Source organism: Erpetoichthys calabaricus, chromosome 15 (genome assembly GCF_900747795.2).
Source record: "Erpetoichthys calabaricus chromosome 15, fErpCal1.3, whole genome shotgun sequence".
Taxonomy (NCBI): Eukaryota; Metazoa; Chordata; class Cladistia; order Polypteriformes; family Polypteridae; genus Erpetoichthys; species Erpetoichthys calabaricus.
The window spans coordinates 80173609-80195605 of NC_041408.2; the positions used below are offsets into that span (position 1 = coordinate 80173609).

At 35.9% G+C, this 21997-nt stretch overlaps 1 protein-coding gene across 2 annotated transcripts in view; it reads right to left on the reverse strand.

Moving 5' to 3' along the window:
• ppp2r5d (protein phosphatase 2, regulatory subunit B', delta) overlaps positions 1–21997 on the reverse strand; it is a 79024-nt gene that overhangs the window by 10924 nt on the left and 46103 nt on the right. For both annotated transcript variants that reach the window (XM_028820918.2, XM_051919204.1), the window contains exons 5-11: positions 19408–19518; positions 18749–18841; positions 17826–17956; positions 17540–17599; positions 17322–17430; positions 17083–17136; positions 7611–7781 (exon numbers count right to left, since the gene is read on the reverse strand). In XM_028820918.2, the coding sequence (XP_028676751.2) occupies positions 7611–7781; positions 17083–17136; positions 17322–17430; positions 17540–17599; positions 17826–17956; positions 18749–18841; positions 19408–19518 (729 nt within the window). The remainder of the gene's footprint in view (positions 1–7610; positions 7782–17082; positions 17137–17321; positions 17431–17539; positions 17600–17825; positions 17957–18748; positions 18842–19407; positions 19519–21997) is intronic.

Consider the following 21997-nt stretch of genomic DNA (forward strand, 5'->3'; position numbering starts at 1 on the left):
TTAAATGGAAATGTTAATGTACTATTCCATCTTCTAAAAAAAAAAAAAAAATTCTGCAATCTAGAAAGCAAAGACAATCCATCATTTAACAAAGGCAATACCTAAAACCTGCAAGAAATCCATGTTATTGAAGCTTTACGCAATTTACAGAACACTCAGAATACTTGTGTGTTTCAAGAATTACCAGATTACGTGGCACACCTCTCAGCAGACCCTACATCATCTTGCTAGATGACAGATGTTCTGGAGCAATCTGGAACTTTTCTACTAGTCTATTAAACACCTCCAGAGGCACCAATTTGCTTTAAATATTTTCAATACTGCATGTAAAGTTCCAATTTAAAAACTAATCATACACTGTCAGAGTACATTTTCGAATGTAGTTACACAAAGTTTCATGGGGTATTTACACTGAGCAATGTACATGGTTAGAATGCCCTACTGTGCTTCTGGATCCTTCTCTAGCTTTTTTCCTATGCCCTAGATGCCATGATCGTTGGCTTCTTGACATTAATAAACAAAGACTAGGATGTTAATAGTAGAGACACTAATTGAATCAAGTTGCTCCACAATGATTTTTGTAGAGTACAAACACCAAAACTACACATAGTACTCCAAGTGAGGCTTCACTAGTGTGTTATGTAGTTTAAGCATATCCTCTCTTGACTTGAACTCCACACAAAGTACTATATAACTTAACATACTATCAGCCTTCTTGAGTCCACTGTGATTTTTCTCATAAGGTGTACTCTTAAGTTCCTAACCTGCATGTCTTTTGAGTAGTGATGTTCCAATTGATCAGCCAACTATCTAAATCAGTCAATTTTCACTACATAATACTCCATTGGTGATCAGTAAATAATCATTCCATACGTTTATGTTAATTTAGTTGTAGTGCTCCTTTTTGTAAGGTATTACGGAAGTTGAGCTAGCATGTATCTTTTTTCCTGAAAACCTCCTATAAATTTTTTTCCAGAGAACTTCTTATAAAAAAAGAGCAATAAGGCAGACCCGAGAGAGAGAATCAGAGAAGGCTGGATATTCGCCTTTACATTAATGAAAGTAATAAACAGGGAAAACACAGTTTGTCTGAGTTTGTATGGTAAGCGAGACTGTGAGAAGTACAACAGCTCACATTTTTGGTTTTAAAAAAAAAAAAAGAAGAAATAAAGAATTTGAAATTGCCTCTTAGTAAAAAACAGACTTGTTACCTTGATATCAAAATGTGTTTATTTTACTTGTAAATTATTAAGCATATTAGCCTTGTATCTTCTTGATAAACATCTTATGAACATTTGATAGACTTGGGGCTTATTTTTTAAGGTTTGTGCTGTGTTTATTACTTGTTTTGTGTGTCACTAAGTACAAGTATTGGTAAGAAACAAATACTACATAATGACAATATTTAAAATTACACCTCAAGAATTAGGAATGTCTATCTGGTAAATTGGAGGGAAAAAAAACAACTGCTTAAATATAGTAAATGTATATTTTTACTGTAATAAAAGCTGTAGTGCAACTATTAAAAATTATTCAAAAATTGTATTTTTACATTTAAGCGGTGTTTAACTGCTAATATTAACAGAATGTTTGAGAATATATATTTTTGTTTGACAAAGGGTGAAAACAGCTATTTTTAATTAAGCTTTGTTTTAGATAAATACATTACAGAAGAAATTAAACAATATGGCAGCTTGTAAATATGAGAAGCGCTTTATTTTCTTTAATGCTTTATTTATTATGGATGCATTTGCTCTACGTAAAAAAATATGTATTTAAGGGAATTTTATTTATTTTAGTATTTTTATGGTCACTGAATAAAACACCTACAGAATTTCACCTCTGACGTTTTGTCTCTGTCCCTTTATATGAAGTTCTAAACCAGACTTGTCCTAAACCTCAACCCCCTTTTTCACAGTTTAACCAATCCTTTCCTAACCTGCACCTCCCTAACATACTGATTAACGTTTGTAATACACCATTTACTCTAAAGCATTCACTGAAGCATATGAATTGTAATAATCAGGATTGTACTGATGGCGTAGAGGTGAATGAGCCACTGGGGTCACCATAGTGACCATAATATAATGCAGTTCTGAGTGTTTTGGAAGATTGCAAATGCAAAGACTAAAACTGTTAAGTTTAAATTTAGTAGGGCAGATTTTCAGCAGATGTGGCTAAATCTAATGAGGATAAACTGGGATAAGTTTTTAAGTGTGGAGATATTCAAAGAGCAGTGGAACAGGTTTATAAACGTTTTACATATAATGCAGGACAGGTACATACCTACAATTGGAATTAGGAAATTAAAAAAAAACTCTGCAAAACGTTAATAAAGAGTTGAAAAAAGAGCTGCAAAGAAAAAAAACAGCTGTATAAAGCGTATAAGACTAATAAAGTGATCCCTCCTCGATCGCGGGGGTTGCGTTTGTGGCAGATGAAATTTAATGCAAGTAAATGTAAAGTATTACATGCAAGAAAAAAAATTTTAGATTTAAATACACAATGGCTGGCCTGAAAATCAAAAGTACACCTTATGAGAAGGATTGAGGAGTCACAGTGGACTCAACACTATCAACTGCCAGAGAATGTTCAGGAGCCATTAAGAAGGCTAAAAGGATATTAGGTTGTATAGCACAATGTACCCAGTACAAATCCACTGAGGTTCTGCTCAAGCTTTGTAATGCACTGGTGAGGCCTCATCTGGAGTGCTGTGTGTAGTCTTGGTCTCCAGGTTAAAAAAAGGGCCTAGCAGCACTAGGAAAAGTCCAGAGAAGGGCGAATAGGCTGATTCCAGGGCTACACAGAATGAATTATGAGGAAAGATTTAAAGAGCTGAGCCTTTTCAGCTTAAACAACAGAAGATTAAGAGGAGACATGATTTGAAGTGTTTAAAATAAAGGGAATAGGTACAGTGGAGTGAGACTTATTTTAAACCAAGTTCATCAAGATCACAGGGATACAGTTGGAAACTTGTTGAGGATAAATTTCTCACAAACAATAGGAAGTGTTTCTTTATACAGAGAACCACAGAAACATGGAATAAGCTACCAAGAAGTGTGACAGACAGTAGGACTTTAGGGGTGTTAAATAAATTACACAAACTGAACCCACCCAACAAATAAACTAAAGCACAACTTATTTACATGTATATAAAATGTCTATATTTTGTATTTCTAAACAAACACTGCAGGAATGAATAAATAAAGAGGACAGGTATAAATTAACATTCACTAACCCACTAAAATCCCATTCAGGGTCCTGGGAGCATAAAGTAACAAATAGGAAACTTGGTACATCACTATAAAGTCTATATTACTGAATTTAAGGTATCGTTGAGATTGGAAAGAAAATATTTTGTTATTTTACCAAGGTCTATGAATGAAAACTCTATTTCAAATTCCACAGTGTGAAAATGCAAACATTGTATGTACTGTGCTTACTTAGGATAAAAGCCAAATTTCTTGAGCAACACAAAAAAGCAGAAGCCATTTTAATAAATATTTGTTATTCCTAATCTTAAAATGGCAGTTGTTTGAGGTGATCATTACATATTTTTTATTTTGCTAACCAATGTCTTCTCAATGAAGTGCACAAAATGAAGATACATTGTGTAATATAACAAAGTTCACATCATCATCTGTTATTTATTTATGTTAATAAAGCATTTTACTTAACACCATACACACAGAATCTGGGTCTCTAAGTAGAAAAATGCTAACTGCTTACCAATAAATACAACCTGTAAAATTTCTGGATCAGTTTAGGTAATCAGATGTTAACAATTACTGTCTTTATTGTTACAAATGCAAATTTAGCTTGTTGTAAGACAATCCAAAAATTTATTTCTCATCTCATTGCAAAGAACACTATTTCACTTAACATCTTGAAAAATGCTTGTTTTCAACTAAGGTGCACACAATTATTAAGGAATAACTATACCTGACCACATTTTGGGTGCAGAAGCAGTACTATTATAATGATTATTCACACTTTATATATGTTATGAGAGTGTGAAACTAGATTGTTTCTTTATAATAGTACTTTGTTTTTAAATCAGTATTATAATACTAATATTAATGTCCCTTTGTTTATCAAGTAAGAGGTGACTTGGACTACCTTACTGCTGTCATGATCAAAACCTGTAGCTACAGGAAACAAGACAAGACAACTTTAGATTGTCGTAGTACTTCCACAATATGTGCATCTGTATCTCTTGTTCCAGATCTTTCACTAGCCTGATTGTTTATCTTATGTGCATCTTCCTAATTACACCTGATATTAAAAATAGGTATCTCCAAAATTGGATTGCTAATGTTTACTATCTTCTGACTTTCCTTCAGTAAGGCAAATGTGTGTTTTTAGATATACTGAAAACTTGTTTGAACATGGTTGGTTATTTTTTAAATGAACTGTCATGTATAAATGCTTTCAAACAAGGAAATTAATAGGTTTTCCATTCTAGTGTTTTCAAAACAATTCCCCCACAATTTTCAGGACAGTTAACCATTAACCTAGCAAGGCTCCACATTCTATTGGTGAATAAGTCAACTGATAAACTAAAGAGGCACACCCAACACTTCTTTTAGGACAAACACTTAAAATAATAAAACTGAGAATGTTGAGAATTTTTCTCAAAGTTCTTTTTCAAGTTCTGATTGACCATTCCAAGTTCTAATTGTCATCAAGATTTTTTTCTCTCTAAGAGTACCTGTTCACACAGTATATAAATATTAAAAATATTGAATCAAATAAATGTCTACATACACACACATAATTTTTATTTTGTTTAAATTTGTAAAAGTAACATTAGTGAAGTGCTTAAAAAGAAAATCAAGCATATAGCAAATTAACTCTAAATTAGTTTGCTTTTTTGGTGTTTCTCATAATCGGCTAAAAAATGACAAAAACCTGCAAACAGTTTCCTAGTCTGAGACCATACTGAGGTTTGGTAAGTGGTAGCCTTCCTGTATTGTTGAAAAAGCACAATGCTTGCTTTAAGTGACCTCTATTAGAAGAGATTTTCTAAGGTGATCTTAAAGTCTTGTTTTTTTAAACTACAGTAATCCCTCCTCCATTGCGGGGGTTGCGTTCCAGAGCCACCCGCGAAATAAGAAAATCCATGAAGTAGAAACCATATGTTTATATGGTTATTTTTATATTGTCATGCTTGGGTCACAGATTTGCGCAGAAACACAGGAGGTTGTAGAGAGACAGGAACGTTATTCAAACACTGCAAACAAACATTTGTCTCTTTTTCAAAAGTTTAAACTGTGCTCCATGACAAGACAGAGATGACAGTTCAGTCTCACAATTAAAAGAATGCAAACATATTTTCCTCTTCAAAGGAGTGCGTGTCAGGAGCAGAGTCTGTCAGAAAGACAGAGGAAAGCAAACAAATCAATAGGGCTGTTTGCTTTTAAGTATGCGAAGCACCGCGGCACAAAGCTGTTGAAGGCGGCAGCTCACACCCCCTCCGTCAGGAGCAGGGAGAGAGAGAGAGAGAGAGAGAGAGAGAGAGAGAGAGACAGACAGAGTTTGTTTTTCAATCAAAAATCAATACGTGCCCTTCGAGCTTTTAAGTATGCAAAGCACCGTGCAGCATGTCCTTTCAGGAAGCAGCTGCACAAAAGATAGCAATGTGAAGATCTTTCAGCATTTTTAGACGAGCGTCCTTATCGTCTAGGTGTGTGAACAGCCCCCCTGCTCAATCCCCCTATGTTAGGATCAGAGAAAGGCAGCACAAGAGAGACAGAAAAGTAAGCTGGGTAGCTTCTCAGCCATCTGCCAATAGCGTCCCTTGTATGAAATCAACTGGGCAAACCAACTGAGGAAGCATGTACCAGAAATTAAAAGACCCATTGTCTGCAGAAATCCACGAACCAGCAAAAAATCTGCGATATATATTTAAATATGCTAACATATAAAATCCGCGATGGAGTGAAGCCGCGAAAGGCGAAGCGCGATATAGCGAGGGATCACTGTACAGTAGGAGATCTCAGTTGTCTTACTTTTTCAAGAGTACTCCACTGAATGCTGAAAAAGAGCCAATTTGAGCAAGAAAAAGGAATAATTCAACAGTGCAGCAGAAATTAAGGATTTATACCATAAAGATAATTTGCTGCCACATGCTGCACCTTCTCTAAATCTATTGGTTGCAGATTGGAAACATTTCAGATACACATTCTATAATGGATTACAAATCAATTTGGGGCTGGTTCTTGCCAAGTTTCTATTATCAATAGGATGGGCTCTTCCTTGCAAAACCAAAGTAGACAATAAGATATGAAAAGAAATAGAATGGATGGATGAATTTAACACACACACACACACACACACACACACACAAAGAGAATCAGAGATTGCAAATGGAATATAATACCCTCAGAGAGCTTGCAGTAAACTCATTGTCTAGGCATACATTTTGCAAACCATATTGGGCACAGCACACAGTTAAACATGGAAACACTGTCAGCTTTTGTTAGAAGAAAACAAAAGGAGTGGAAGCCATGCTTTCTGCCAGACCAAAACAAAAATTAAATTACCAGTTAAAATGGGACATCACTCCTTTCATATTATCCATGTTCTTCAAGAATCTTTCAAAAGTTGAAGAAAATGTTGAGTATGAAATATTAAGATGCAAGTCTTTTCTGATTTAAAAAAATAAGTGCATGCTCCAGCTCAAATGATTGCTACAAGGAATATTTTGATTTCTTTGAAAGTTAAAACTACTTCGTACAGAAGCACATTTACGGCAGAGTATGTATATTTTCACTACATCCCTTCCACAGAAAACTTTTACCATTTGATAATTAATTTTTACTCAAATGAAAGACTGGACTTTAGAAAAGCTGCCATATAACATTTTTTCCAGTCTTTCGCCATTTAAAGATAGATATTTATCTTTTAGAATAGACTATCAAATATTTCTGGAGCCTTGAATACTACATTACAACACTTTACTGTCCTCACATGATGTATCAGGAGTGACTTTCTAGTTCTTTAGTGTTGCTGTTTGCCTAAATATCATGACCTGCTCAAAACCAACAGCACTTACACACAATTAGGGTAGTATTAATTTTTTTTTTAATTGGGCCAATACCACAGACAGAAAGGCAGGGGGAAGTTTACTACAAAAAAGAAAAGAAGGGCCCATATGTATATTTTGTGAGTGCAATATCAGTATATGCTATCAATGAAGGAACACATTCATTTTAAATTACTTGCTAACAACAAACTCCAAAACATAAACAGAAGTCACTGAGTTTTATGTGCATAATAAATGGTGTATATTCTTAGCACAGTCAGGGCAAAGATCCAATTAATATTGTGTATTAATTTATGTAATAGAGAAAAGACTTAGGTAACTGTATACAAACAGGTATCTTAAATAATAAAATGGTAGGCAACTACCTAATACAACATTTCTTTGCAATTATTGACAGGAGAAAATACTACAAGAATGCATATCTATCCACTTCCAGAAGACAAAGAGACTCAAAATGATAGCTTACAAACATACTTGACCTGTGGTCATTAGGGTACTGGTAACTACAACAATATACTGTATGTTATGCTGCATTAATGTACTTAATATATTTTGTCCTTACCTGGAAATGAGGACTGGACACACATTTGGCTAGCTGTCTAAAGAGTGGCTCCATGACCTTTACAAACTCTGATGGCTCAATCACATCAAGTATTTCTTCCAGTTCATTCAAGAACATAACTTCTTTTGGACTGTGAGTCTTTGGCCAGAACTTCAGTAAACCCATAATCACCTAAAATAAAACAAGATAGATTTATTGTCTATAAAGGAGATAAAAGAGACAAATTGTTTAAAAATTGAAAAATTACAGCTGAAAACACATATTACACAAATAATTCCCCCCCATGGGTTCTGTGTTCTAAATTACTCAGGAACACAGGCCAAAGGTATAATGGAGATTGTCAGAAGACCCCACTTATAAAGTGATCTAGTCAGCTCACCTTCGGCGTAAGGTAAGCAAATGCTTCCAGAAGAAAGGGCGTTCCTTACAAATTAAACCTTCTGTATCTTTATTCTGAACCTTTACAAACAGCATAAAATTGCTACCAAACTAATCAAGTCCCATCCTCATCAATTTATTTATTTTTACTAGCTTTAAGTTTTTCTCCGTTGGCCATGCTCTCTTTCTCAGGGGTGGGGGTTGATTTGTTTTCAATCCTATTTTTTGTAAAAATTGATCTATTTGTATGGAATGATAACAATAAAATCAAAATAAAAAAAAAAAATTGCTACCAAACTAAGTCCATGATTATATAAAGGTATAAGCATAAAGGAGTGAGGAGCAAGAAGAAAGGGGCAGACACCACTCTGTCCCCCATTATCTCATATCATTTAAAATCACAAACTTAATTGTGGTACTGTTCAAAGAAATTAAGGAATTAACAGAGGAAAAATAAAATTTTATATGTAACATTCTATGATCTGCTTCTCACAACTGAGAAAGGCGTGGCGGCAGATATATATACATATACACACACATACATACATACATATATACATATATATATATACATATACAGTGCATCCAGAAAGTATTCCCAGCGCATCACTTTTTCCACATTTTGTTATGTTACAGCCTTATTCCAAAATGGATTAAATTCATTTTTTTCCTCATAATTCTACACACAACACCTCATAATGACAACGTGAAAAACGTTTACTTGAGGTTTTAGCAAATTTATTAAAAATAAAAAAATTGAGAAAGCACATGTACATAAGTATTCACAGCCTTTGCTGTGAAGCTCGAAATTGAGCTCAGGTGCATCCTGTTTCCCTTGATCATCTTTGAGATGTTTCTGCAGCTTAATTGGAGTCCACTTGTGGTAAATTCAGTTGACTGGACATGATTTGGAAAGGCACACACCTGTCTATATAAGGTCCCACAGTTGACAGTTCATGTCAGAGCACAAACCAAGCATGAAGTCAAAGGAATTGTCTGTAGACCTCCGAGACAGGATTGTCTCGAGGCACAAATCTGGGGAAGGTTACAGAAAAATTTCTGCTGCTGTGAAGGTTCCAATGAGCACAGTGGCCTCCATCATCCGTAAGTGGAAGAAGTTCAAAACCACCAGGACTCTTCCTAGAGCTGGCCGGGCATCTAAACTGAGCGATCGGGGGAGAAGGGCCTTAGTCAGGGAGGTGACCAAGAACCCGATGGTCACTCTGTCAGAGCTCCAGAGGTCCTCTGTGGAGAGAGGAGAACCTTCCACAAGGACAACCATCTCTGCAGCAATCCACCAATCATGCCTGTATGGTAGAGTGGCCAGACGGAAGTCACTCCTTAGCAAAAGGCACATGACAGCCCGCCTGTAGGACTCTCAGACCATGAGAAAGAAAATTCTCTGGTGATGAGACAAAGATTGAACTCTTTGGTGTGAATGCCAGGAGTCACATTTGGAGGAAACCTGGCACCATACCTACAGTGAAGTATGGTGGTGGCAGCATCATGCTGTGGGGATGTTTTTCAGCGGCAGGAACTGAGAGACTAGTCAGAATAAAGGGAAAGATGATTGCAGCAATGTACAGAGACATCCTGGATGACAACCTGCTCCAGCGCTCTTGACCTCAGACTGGGGCGACGGTTGATCTTTCAGCAGGACAACAACCCTAAGCACACAGCCAAGATATCAAAGGAGTGGCTTCAGGACAACTCTGTGAATGTCCTTGAGTGGCCCAGCCAGAGCCCAGACTTGAATCCGATTGAACATCTCTGGAGATCTCTTAAAATGGCTGTGCACCGACGCTTCCCATCCAACCTGATGGAGCTTGAGAGGTGCTGCAAAGAGGAATGGGCGAAACTGGCCAAGGATAGGTGTGCCAAGCTTGTGGCATCATATTCAAAAAGACTTGAGGCTGGAATTGCTGCCAAAGATGCATCGACAAAGTATTGAGCAAAGGCTGTGAATACTTATGTACATGGGATTTCTCAGTTTTTTTTATTTTTAATACATTTGCAAAAACCTCAAGTAAACTTTTTTCACATTGTCATTATGGGATGTCGTGTGCAGAATTCTGAGGAAAAAATTGAATTTAATCCATTTTGGAATAAGGCTGTGTAACATAACAAAATGTGGAAAAAGTGACGCGCTGTGAATACTTTCCGGATGCACTGTGTATGTGTGTATATTATCCATATTACTAACCGAGAATGCTAAACCGGATGGACGCAGGGACATCCGGCCATGGGCCGTAGCCGCAAAAAGACGTACTGCGCAGGCGCAAAAAGAGTCCGCGAGAGGCGGCTGAGGAGCCGCGAGAGGCGGACAAAAGAGGCCGCGAGACGCGGATGAGAGGCCGCGAGAGGGGGACAAAAGAGGCCGCGAGAGGCGGATGAGGGGCCGAGAGAGGCGGACAAGACCACAGAAAAAAGGAGTGAGCACAGAAAAAAGAGAAAAAAGGAGTCAAAGAAATGAGGCGCAACGAGCACCGAAAAAAGGAAAAGGCACATAAAAAAGTAGTCAAACGCAGGCAAAGCACGAAACACATTGCACACGAAACTAGACCCAAAAAAAAAAAAAAAAAAAAAAAGAGGCTTGCACACAACAGCAAGGCACCCCCCCCCCCCCCCTCTACAGGCACCGGACGGGACACACACCAAGATGGGGATTCAACAAGCCCATGGAACACAAAAAAAAAAGAACACAAAACCACCCCACAGACCCTACAAGCAAGGGACGGGACACACACAAAGAGGGGGATTCAACAAGACACAGGAACACAAAAAGAAAGAAGACGCTCGCGCAACAACAATCCTCACCCCCCCCCCCCCCCCATCCATAAGAAGTGACACCCAAAGCCACATATTCTAAAGTGAATGTCAACACCTTCACACTAGGCAGCATAGGTGTCAGCATAGGTGGATCTCCTTACAATAAAGCACTATTAACCGTTCAACTGCAGAAAAGGAAACATATTAACAGTGAGTGCGATCCTCCTTATTACTTATCCATATTTCGCATGCTGACAAAGAAACAAGTCATGAATACACGGTCACGGGTACAAAACGATTCGGAAAGGATAACAGGAACAAACACACACAGAGACGTGCCCAAATGGACAGACACAATGAACGTAGACGCATACAGCGCGCGTCTCAAAGTGCTGCATCGAAACAAGCACGATTTCAAAACGAAAGAGCTCGCGTCTCAGACATACAAAAAAGGGAGCAAAGAGAAAAAATAAATGAACGCAGACTTCTACAAAGCGCAAATGAACTGCCAGAAAAAAAGAAAGCAAGACTCCAAAAGGAGAAAGCTCAAATGACCGACATACAAAAACGGACAAGGCTCAATACAAACAATCCACGACGTAGACTGAAACGGACTTTGCGCAAAGCGGAGGCGAATAAATTAAAAGAAAAAAATAGCGCATCCCAAATACTGGACATGCAACAACGCGGCACTCAAACGCCAAAAGCAAAACATGCACGTAGCGGACATCAACGCCAGACACATGTTAAACGCTTAAGCCAAATGGCTGAAAACGCCTTCAATAATGAATCCACTATTGAGGAAAATTCATTGGGATTAATGAATGTCATTTGCAATCATTGTCATTCACTTAACTTCCCAGAAGAAACAACTGGCAATACAAATAATGAATTTACACGTTGTTGTCAAAAGGGGCAGATTAAACTGACTCCTTTCCATTCATATCCTGAATATCTACAGAAGCTTCTAACTAACGATGTGCCTGAAAGTAAAAACTTTATGAACTGCATTAGATCCTACAATAGTTCATTTGCTTTTGCATCTACCGGAGTAAATATCAGGCCACCAAAAGGCAATGGCCCATACTGCTTTCGCATATGTGGACAAATATTGCATCGCATTGGAACAGTGCACCCTGAAACAAATCAACAACGCAAATATGCACAAATCTACATCCTAGATCCAGATGAGGCAATCTATCAACGAATGAACCTTCCTGAAAACAAACAATGCACAGAGTTTATAATGAGAAACGTCACTCATGTCATAAACAATCACCCATTAGCTAAGTCTATAAAAATGCTACATGAAGTTGAAAAGGAGGCCAATACAAAAGCAAATGCAGAAGGTATAGCGGCAACTACAATTGCTTTGGTCTTGATAAAGGACAAAGAACAAGATCCAAGACTAACCCGGCCGGATTACCACAACACAACCTTACCCTTAAAAACGGAACAATATTCATGCTATTAAGAAACCTTAACACTAAACAGGGTTTATGCAATGGTACACGGTTAGTCGTCAACACCATGACACACAATGTTATTCAAGCAACAGTTCTTACAGGATCACATGCTAACAATACTGTTCTCATTCCTAGAATTGACCTTACGAGTTCTGACCTAGAATTACCTTTTACATTGAAACGCCGACAGTTCCCCATTAAAGCTGCATTTGCCATGACCATCAACAAATCACAAGAACAAACCATGGACAAGGTTGGCATCTACCTCTCTGAACCCATTTTTGGACATGGACAACTTTATGTTGCCTTCTCACATGTTCGACGTTCATCTGACGTTAAAGTTAAAATTATAAATGATCCATGCCAAGGAAGACTCATTCAAGGACAAGACACCATCTTTACTACTAATGTTGTATACAAAGAAATATTCCAATAAAACATTACTCTATGCCAAACACTCTATTTTTTATTTCTATATGCATCATCCAAACCTGCACACTGTACTATATCTAAATCATACATCTCACTCTTTGTCATGCCCCAACGCCAGGGGTTGGCGAGCGAAGCGAGCAGGGGGCGGAGCCCCCTAGTATATATATATTATATAAATGAAGAGAACACATAACACACAAAGAAGTAAGGTACTGTAACTAAAAATAATGATCTTTAAAATTACACTAACAACAGCTATTGGAAAAATAATGAAAAACAACTATACTTAACACAGTAAACCAACAGCTGAATAAACAACTGAGTAAGCAAATAAAAAGGCATAAACAAACTATATCAAAAAGAGGAGTCCAGTTTTGTCTATTCTTGTAATCATTGGTATGTGCGTCCACAGATTCCAAATTTTTAAAAAAAATTTGGAATTATGAAAAAGGCTTCAGTTGTTTCTGTGTAGATGAAAAAAAATCTCCACACATGTTAATCCTGACCACCTATGAGACTGGACAAGGGTAATCCATACTGAATTCCACCTTCTTCAAGCTTCCTTTTATTGCATTTGGGCATATCAATTGTGCACCAAAAAGATACCACTCTCTAAAGCAACAAAGACTTTATTATGATAATTTCGTGGGTTGCAATTCAAGTGTTTTAAATAGTTATCTGTGTCAGTTTCAGCTTGCTAAACATATGTAATGAGGGTGCTGAAGAGTTTTACAGTGATGTCCACATAAATCTGGTTTTTTTTTTTTCATATCATCTTCCAGGGACTCAGTTCTGAAGAGGACCTGCTTCAAGTTTTTGAATTCTGTTTGAAGTGCAACTACTTCGACACAAATTGTATTGCAAATCACTTCCATGAGTTGTGATGATGAGCTATCGTTTGGCCATTATGACAATCTAGTAAATTGAATAACTGAAGGTTGTAAGTATCTTAAGTTTTCTCACAGTCTTTTTCGAGGCAAAGCATTAAAAAAATAAATAAACAAATAAAAATGACATGTCCACACACTACTCTAACTTATATTTCACCACAAAGTTTAAACAGGTAAAACACACAAAATACTGGTCATCTGGGGCACTAAACTGACACAGAAAAATGAAAATGAGTGTTACGTGTTTATATGATTAAATGTTCTCTTTATCAGAGTATTTAACAAAACTGTAGGCACTTTCAGTTTTACCTTTTTTCCAAGATTATTGATTTTTATTACACCTTACAAATGAAATAATGCTGTGAAATTCAAATGATTATTAATACAATCATATCTTTACAAAGCACAATGATTATCTTCACGTACATGTATGTAAAAATATTACAGTACAAAAGATTATTGTTAAAATGAAAAAAACTGACTGTAAAAACCATTCTGTTCCTTTGTTCTACTTTGCAAACCAATAAAAGGTAGACCAAAATGCATTATTCACCTCCTGACACTGCTAGATTGTGAACTTACAGTCTTATTTAGTACTACATTTATTATAATTACATTGCACCATATTATCGTCAGGATATTTTATTATCAAGGATGAACCGGCATTACATTCATTTATGTTTAAACTGTGCATTACTTTTATTTTTTTTAAACATCTGTACAGGTGTTTATAATGTAATACAGATGACTAAAATAGTTCTCCTAAATCCTTTTTCACCTCTGCATATTCTCTGTACGTTTAATTATGCTAGTGAATTACCCTCTACAAAACTGTTTATATGTAAAAACACCGTAACTTTAGTCTGTGTAAATGAAAGAGTGGATGGGGTTGTTGTATGGCTTGATGAGATCAGGAGTGGCAGCACAGGTGTATGTTTATCAAATACTAAAAACCTTCACATCAAAATAAATCCCAAGAAATCGCAAGCTGCCACTGACATGCTTATTATTGTATAGCTTTAAAACTGGAGCTCATAAAAACGAATACCTTTTCCATGGAAAAAAAAAAAAAGATTTTTTTTTGACCTTGACAAGTTACAAGTGCTGACGATTTCCATCTACTTTAAGTGAATGCACATATGGTCATCACTGTCAGTAACATAACTTGTGACATTCTGCTGCATTGATAACTAGACTCTTACCATCTGTGCTGTAACTCCACAGTCTGCTTTAACCTTTCTATTTAGAATGAATACCCTGCATTCAAACTACAGCAGGTTCAAGATGCTAGTGCTAGTACACAACCTCAATAGAAAAAAAAAATCTTTACTGGCTCGGGTACAGTGGCATCTTTTCCACTTCACAATCAAGACACCTGTATTTACCCAAAAGGCTTTGAAAATAAATGTAGAACATCTAACTAGCCTGCTTATTCAGAATATACTGATGAAGCAACCGCAATCCTTTGGAACCAGTCTTTTAATATTACAAAGTTTAAACTGAGCTCCATTTTCAATCAGCTATTTAAATCCCATTTGGAACAATTAGGTCTTCCTTAGTGACAGGTCAGTACAGGTCTGAACTGCACTGAAATGTCATTTACTCACCCGTCACCTTACATCTGCCCAGACACTTACAGCTATGTCCTTGAGTCATAATCCTCTCACAACAACAACAAAAAAAAACTTTCTGTAAAAAGGTAAAAATGCTGAAAGATAAAACCAGCATTAAACTGGGTAAAATGGCAGCCAGGACCCTTTAGCTTACTTCAAAAATCTTGCTATGCTGTTATGAAATAGAAGCCAACGCTCTTTAAAAGCCATCAGTTTTCTGTGTCACTTTTTCATACCTCCTGCTTTCTCATTTATTAACTGCATATTTAAAACCCCTGGAAAGGCAGATGTCAGTCTGAGCCAGCTTTTCCTCACAGATGTAATCAATAGGCCACGTTTACAAAGACGAGCACTCAATGCCAGACCAATCCACAAAGGAAGACAGCAGCACCGTTGCACTGGAAGAATGCTCAAAGTTTTTGTTTAGGTTAACAAATGTTATTATTAAAGTTCTGAATGGGAAACTCTTACTAATGGCCACTGAATACTAAGTGAATACTATGCAGTAGCATAGCATATTGGTATCATTTGGCTAAGTAGTTGTGCAGATATAATCACAATGATTTCTCAATCAAGGTTTCACACTTCAGATACACATTCATATCAGAAAATAAAAACAACCTCCCTATACACACAGAGCAAGCAGATGAAAACTCACAAAAGTTGTCAATGCTGTTAAGTCCAGAGTATTGCATCTAAATCATAGATGAATTCAAATAGATCATACAATTCCCCATGTTTTATTGATGTATGTAAACAGAGGAAATATCAATAAAAAAAAAACAACAGACAATCACAAATGATGTCTTTAACTAGCATGTTTATGTAAATGTAATTTCATAATCGGATAAGGAATGGCAACACAAAAGTGTTTTAATTTACTTAATGTTCATGCGAATGTTCTGCATCAGAAAGGTGTAAAACTAAACACATTCTAAGAAAGAGATTAAAGGGATATATCATAAAAAAAAAAGCCTGATATTCATTTGACCTAGTCACAGAAAGGAAAGTAAATCTTGGCAAAAGAAGTGAAAACAATGTATTCTGAAGTGTTCTTTCATGTGTTACATGTTTGAAAGAAACAGGACTTTTCATCATGATTTGAATATCCTTCAACGTCATCTATTTTTCATCATTTGTAAGATAATTAATTGCATATTCTTGACAACATGTCATGTGTTTATGGTGTGGATGTATTTTGGTGCTGTTGTAATTTTAGACTGGCTATTCAAAGTGTTTATAAATCTCAGTTAAAGTTTTGCAAATTAAAAAAAAAAATTAAACATACCACAAACTACTTTCTCAAATTCAGAATTTTTTTCAACACAGCATTACTTACAAAGACTAAAAACAAGGTAAACTTGTTTGATGTACAGTCTGCCACTGCATGGCAAACACTAACAATTATTTTGAATTTGAAATACCCTAGGTCTTAATTCCTTTATCCTGTACATAGAGATGAATGGATACTTAGACTGTTTCTTTTTTTTTTTTTTTTTTAAATGTCAAAATCTCAGCCCAATGACATGATTAATTACAACATGGATGACAACAATGGCATTATGATAAAGCAAGTAAGCAAATAAAGATTAAAAAAAGGACAATTCACAAATTAGTAATTTTTATTAGTACTAAAATATGTTTATTACCATCTGTAGAGCATGACACTGTAGTATTATAATGAATACGTCGTCTCCCGTCCAACTTCTCAACCTACGTATCCAGTGCAGGTTTGCTGGGCTGCAGGAGCTTTGAAGAACACACACACACACGCGCACACACACACACACATGCGCGCGCACACACACTCTCTAAGGCCAATTTAGTACCATCCTTAAATGCAACTATAGCTGAAACATCATGGTACCTAATTTGAGTGAAGTAGCAACACTTGCATGCACAAAACAAATCATTGTATACTTACTGGTTCTGTCAGACTGCTATCCTTTTCTAAAAACTGCACAACACAATAAGCGAGCTATAAAAAATAAAGTAGAAAATCACTAATTAGGGGAATATTCACAGATTAAATTCAAAATAACAGTACTTATATTAGAATTTCCAAATCTTTACCATTGAAAAAACACTACCAAATTATATACATTTTATACAACAAAAGACTTTCTACACAATAGTTCATTTAACTCAAAAAGAATTGCATACCTGCGGATGATACACGCTAAGTGATTTCACTTTATGTAATGGTAATAGTACTCTAATCAGAAACATTTTGTGCTCCTCCTTCAGTGGTAAAGCAAAACCATTTATTATGCTGTGGACAAGAAAAGAAATGGCTTCAACAGAAACAATACAAAACTACATTATATAAGTGATAAAACTTGCCAAATTAAAATTTTAAAATAGAATTTTGCCCACCTTACCTTCCTAATATTTCTAATAGTTCTGCAATTCCATTATGGTGTTCCGTTTCATATATAAACCTAAAAGTCATAAACCAATTAGTATTAAATAGGGTACATTTTTTGGGAAATCTAATATAGGAAAAACAGGTTTTACACAAAAGAACCACATCTGAACTTTTCAAAGAAAAAAAAATATAAAATTCAAGAAAGCCAGGTAATACACAGGCCTTTAAAAATATCATTCTATTGCTATAAAACTAGTAATTGGAAAGACTGAATGGTAACTTATAAATTAATAGATTACCTGTAAAATATATTATTAATCTGTCTTCGAATATATGCTCTAAGACCTAGGAATTTGCCATAGATCCTGTGTAGAATAGTTTTTAGAAAATCTCTTTCCCTGGGATCTTCGCTGTCAAATAATTCCAGAAGCTGAGAGGAGGAAGACAAGGGGGGAGGGAGGAATAAAACAAAAAGTATTGGTACATAATAGAACAGTTAATTAAATAAGTATTCTAATTCCTACTTCAAGTAACATACCGTACAGGTTCTCAAAGATAAAATACAAGTAGATATGCTACTGTATTTCTTAAAAAATATTCAACACTTTTTTTTATTTCCAATATACTGCCTCACAGTGATTAAACATTTATAACATTTTCATTTTTTAACAAATATGTATCTGTTTAAAATGTAAAGTCAATTTGCAAAAGTGATGCTACACCTAAGTTGGCTAGTATCACTATCAAAATATTAAAATAGCCACTACTATATTCATAAAACAAAAAAGACTGTAAAAATAAAGTAGTAAATATTATACCAAAAATAAAAACAAACTAAAATTGCACAAAGTCCACTAAAAGTAAAACTGATGGTACAGTGGCCCTAAGCAATGCAAAGATATCATTTGAAATTGTAGTCAGTTTAAGGGGTGACATGAATCTGGGGTTCCCCGGGCTATTTTACCTCCTTGTGGGATTTTTAATCTCTGACCACATAAATTAGTAAAAGCATTTTCCATTGGCTGTACAATAAATAAACATTTAATTAAAAAAAAGATCCATTGCTATTTCCAATGTCTCACAAATAGTAATTGTAAAAACGTAAGGTTTTATGGTCAGAGAGCTGCACATCTTTATAGACTAAAATTATAAATAAATCATTTAGCCAATTGACAAGTCATAACAAAGTAACACATGCTTCATACCTGGTTTAAATACTTACAGATAACACAAATTTCTGGTCAATGTACTTCTTTGCTACATTTGGCTGAAAATCTGGAGATTCCAAGAATCTCAGAAAAAACTCATATACAAGCTAATAAAAGAGAAGAAAATGTGACTCTTTTAAAAAGTACAGCAAATAACAAAACAAATCCTGCTGATATAATATTGAAAAATAGCATGTACAGTATTTCCAAATATGCAACAGTACGGTTTTAATCAACCTATCCTACAAAAGTATATAAAAAAAAAAAAAACTAGCCAAATAACCATTAGGACACAAATGGCATGTATTTATGAAAAACATTTCTAAATATTTTAACTAGAATGTTTTGTGTGAATGAAAGTACTAAACTGAATGACAGTAACAGCTGTTTCCAAAAAAATGAAAAATAAAGTACTGTGAAATGAAGATCTACTGAAGTATGGTAAAATTACACCTAAAAGTCAGCCTCAGTTTAGACTGTAACTAAAATGAATCCTCTCTTCCAAAATTACACTTTCTGTTGAAAGATTTTTTTAACCAATAATGAGACAAAGATATCCTGCTTAGGAAAATGTTGATTAGAGCGATTATCTTAACAGAGTAAAAAATAGTTTCTTCAGAATGTAACTTGAATTCTGCACTATTTGGAAAATAAACACTCAGTGGAAACCTACCTGCAGATGAGGCCATGCTGCTTCTAGTGTTGGCTCATCCTCCTCAGGATCAAACTCTGCTCCCGTTGGATTTGAAGAAGGAGGCAGTGTTCTAAATAGATTTACTGAAAACTACACAATAAAAGATAAAATGTTACAGTAATCCATGGCCATAAGAATAAAGATTCACCTTTGAAGGCTTTGAGGCAAAATTCAGTAACCTTAAAAACATCACTAACATCTAAGACCCCTTTAACACTAGTTTACAGTATACCTTCTTCTTATGTACCAGAACTGTACAGAGATTTGACTGCACTACAATCTCCACCTGTAACCCTTATGAAATAGGACAGTTTAACAGATGGAGCGCACCATAGTCCAAAGAATTCTGTGGGAGGGTTACACTTCCCACTGGTAGCACCACATGCTACTTTTCTACTCGGAAACACTGCCTATAGTACAAAGTGCTGCAAGGAATAATGGAGTACAAAAGGGTAAATGTGTTTGAACTGTGTATCACTGCCAAAAATTAAAATACACATTAGCATTAAAAGAAAGTATTCTACACAGTTCAACCTCAACTAAACTGTAGAAAAACATGTAATATTTGAGTTCTGCAATGCACTGTAAATATTTAAGTACAAACATTGTTATGATTAACATTATCTTATTACATTCACTACATAAAACAAAATTTAGTAGACAGTTCCAAAATCTACACTTAAAATTTTACTGCTCCCTCTCACAGTGGACAACTGCTACCAAAGTCACCATTGGTAAATGAACATTCCTGAAAAGTCAGATAAATTCCAGAAAACAGAAATAAGTTGCATTTGCATATAGCACCTTTGTGAACTTAGGGCAAGCTTGGTGTACAGCTGCAGTTTTGATCAGGTTCAATTAAAACAGGGGAACAGAACATCACAGCTTTAAGGAGTACACAGAAGCAAATTAAAAAAAAAATTTCAGCAAGTTTAATAATTGGTCCTCACTCACTAAAACAGCAGGCTTCAACCCACTTTTCTGAGCAAAGTTCTAAAAAGGTTTCTTCTAATAAAAGTATCTAATGTATAAAAGAAATTAACTGATGAAAGATTATATTTGAGACACAATTGTTTGAATGATGATAAATACAGTGTCAAAATACAAATCTCTTAATGTCACAATGCCGAGAGCATTCCATATCTTTAAAACTGTCTATGACTACTGACGAGCATGTGTACTTGGGGACAGTTCAACAGCTAAAAGCAGTTAAGCACTACCACTCCAAGTCAAGATGGGCTACTTTCATTAACATAATCAACTGAAGCTCAGAGGAATGCCAGCTGGAAAACAACTGACCTCACTTCCTCTCCATACCAGGAAACCCCACCCCTTCTGGGAGACCACTATATAAACCCTTTTACTACCAGAAGTTGTCATTTATTTTAAGACCAGCATCTGTAGAGGACAGAACACCCTCTCAGAATGGCAAAATACTATTCTGAAGACCTTTGGTTTTGTTATTGGCTTAAGCCATTATTTTGCACCCTTGTGTGCCATTTATTTTGATCAACCTTTTCTGAATCAAAATGGGGCTAACCAGCTGGTAACCCCAACTCTTTGGGCTGACTCTTTCTAGTTTGTTTTCACACTACAAGGAAATTTAACATCCAAGTTATTTTCTGCTGCATGGTCACTATACTCTAGGTTAGTGCTGAAACATCAAATGGGTCTTACATCAACAGTAATTAACAATTAACTGGTAAAAATCACACAGGAAAGAATTATGATAGGATGTCGTCTCCACAGCTAACCAAACCAGCTCAAGTTTACTTATTTATGACTTCTTCCATAGTCTCATATAAAGTTTGATTTATCTGCAACCCAGTAGCAGAACTAGAAGTTAGGTAGCACTACATACCCCATCAGCTTTAGATCCCTTCCAAATCATTTATTTCTATCTGTGGCCACTTTGTAATGAATAAAGTTAGAATTATACCTAAGATTTGCTAATTTAATAGGGCGGCACGGTGGCGCAGTGGGTAGCGCTGCTGCCTCGCAGTTGGGATACCTGGGGACCTGGGTTCGCTTCCCGGGTCCTCCCTGCGTGGAGTTTGCATGTTCTCCCCGTGTCTGCGTGGGTTTCCTCCCACAGTCCAACGACATGCAGGTTAGGTGGATTGGCGATTCTAAATTGGCCCTAGTGTGTGCTTGGCGTGTGGGTGTGTTTGTGTGTGTCCTGCGGTGGGTTGGCACCCTGCCCAGGATTGGTTCCTGCCTTGTGCCCTTGTGTTGGCTGGGATTGGCTTCAGCAGACCCCCGTGACCCTGTGTTCGGATTCAGCGGGTTGGGAAATGGATGGATGGATTTGCTAATTTATTGGAATACACTAAAAAAAAAAAAAAAAAAAAAAAAAAAAGACAGAAAAGACGCTTAACCCTGAATACCGCCTAGGTGTAATATGATTTCCTATACTGCAATTCTTCTGATGATTAACATTATTAAACTTAAGGTCTTTAAAGTATTACAAAATCATGATCATTCTATATGAACTGTTGTAATTCTGTTAAAGAAAAATGATCAAGTTAAAAGTGATGCTCAATTTCATCAGAAACATGCTATTGTTCAA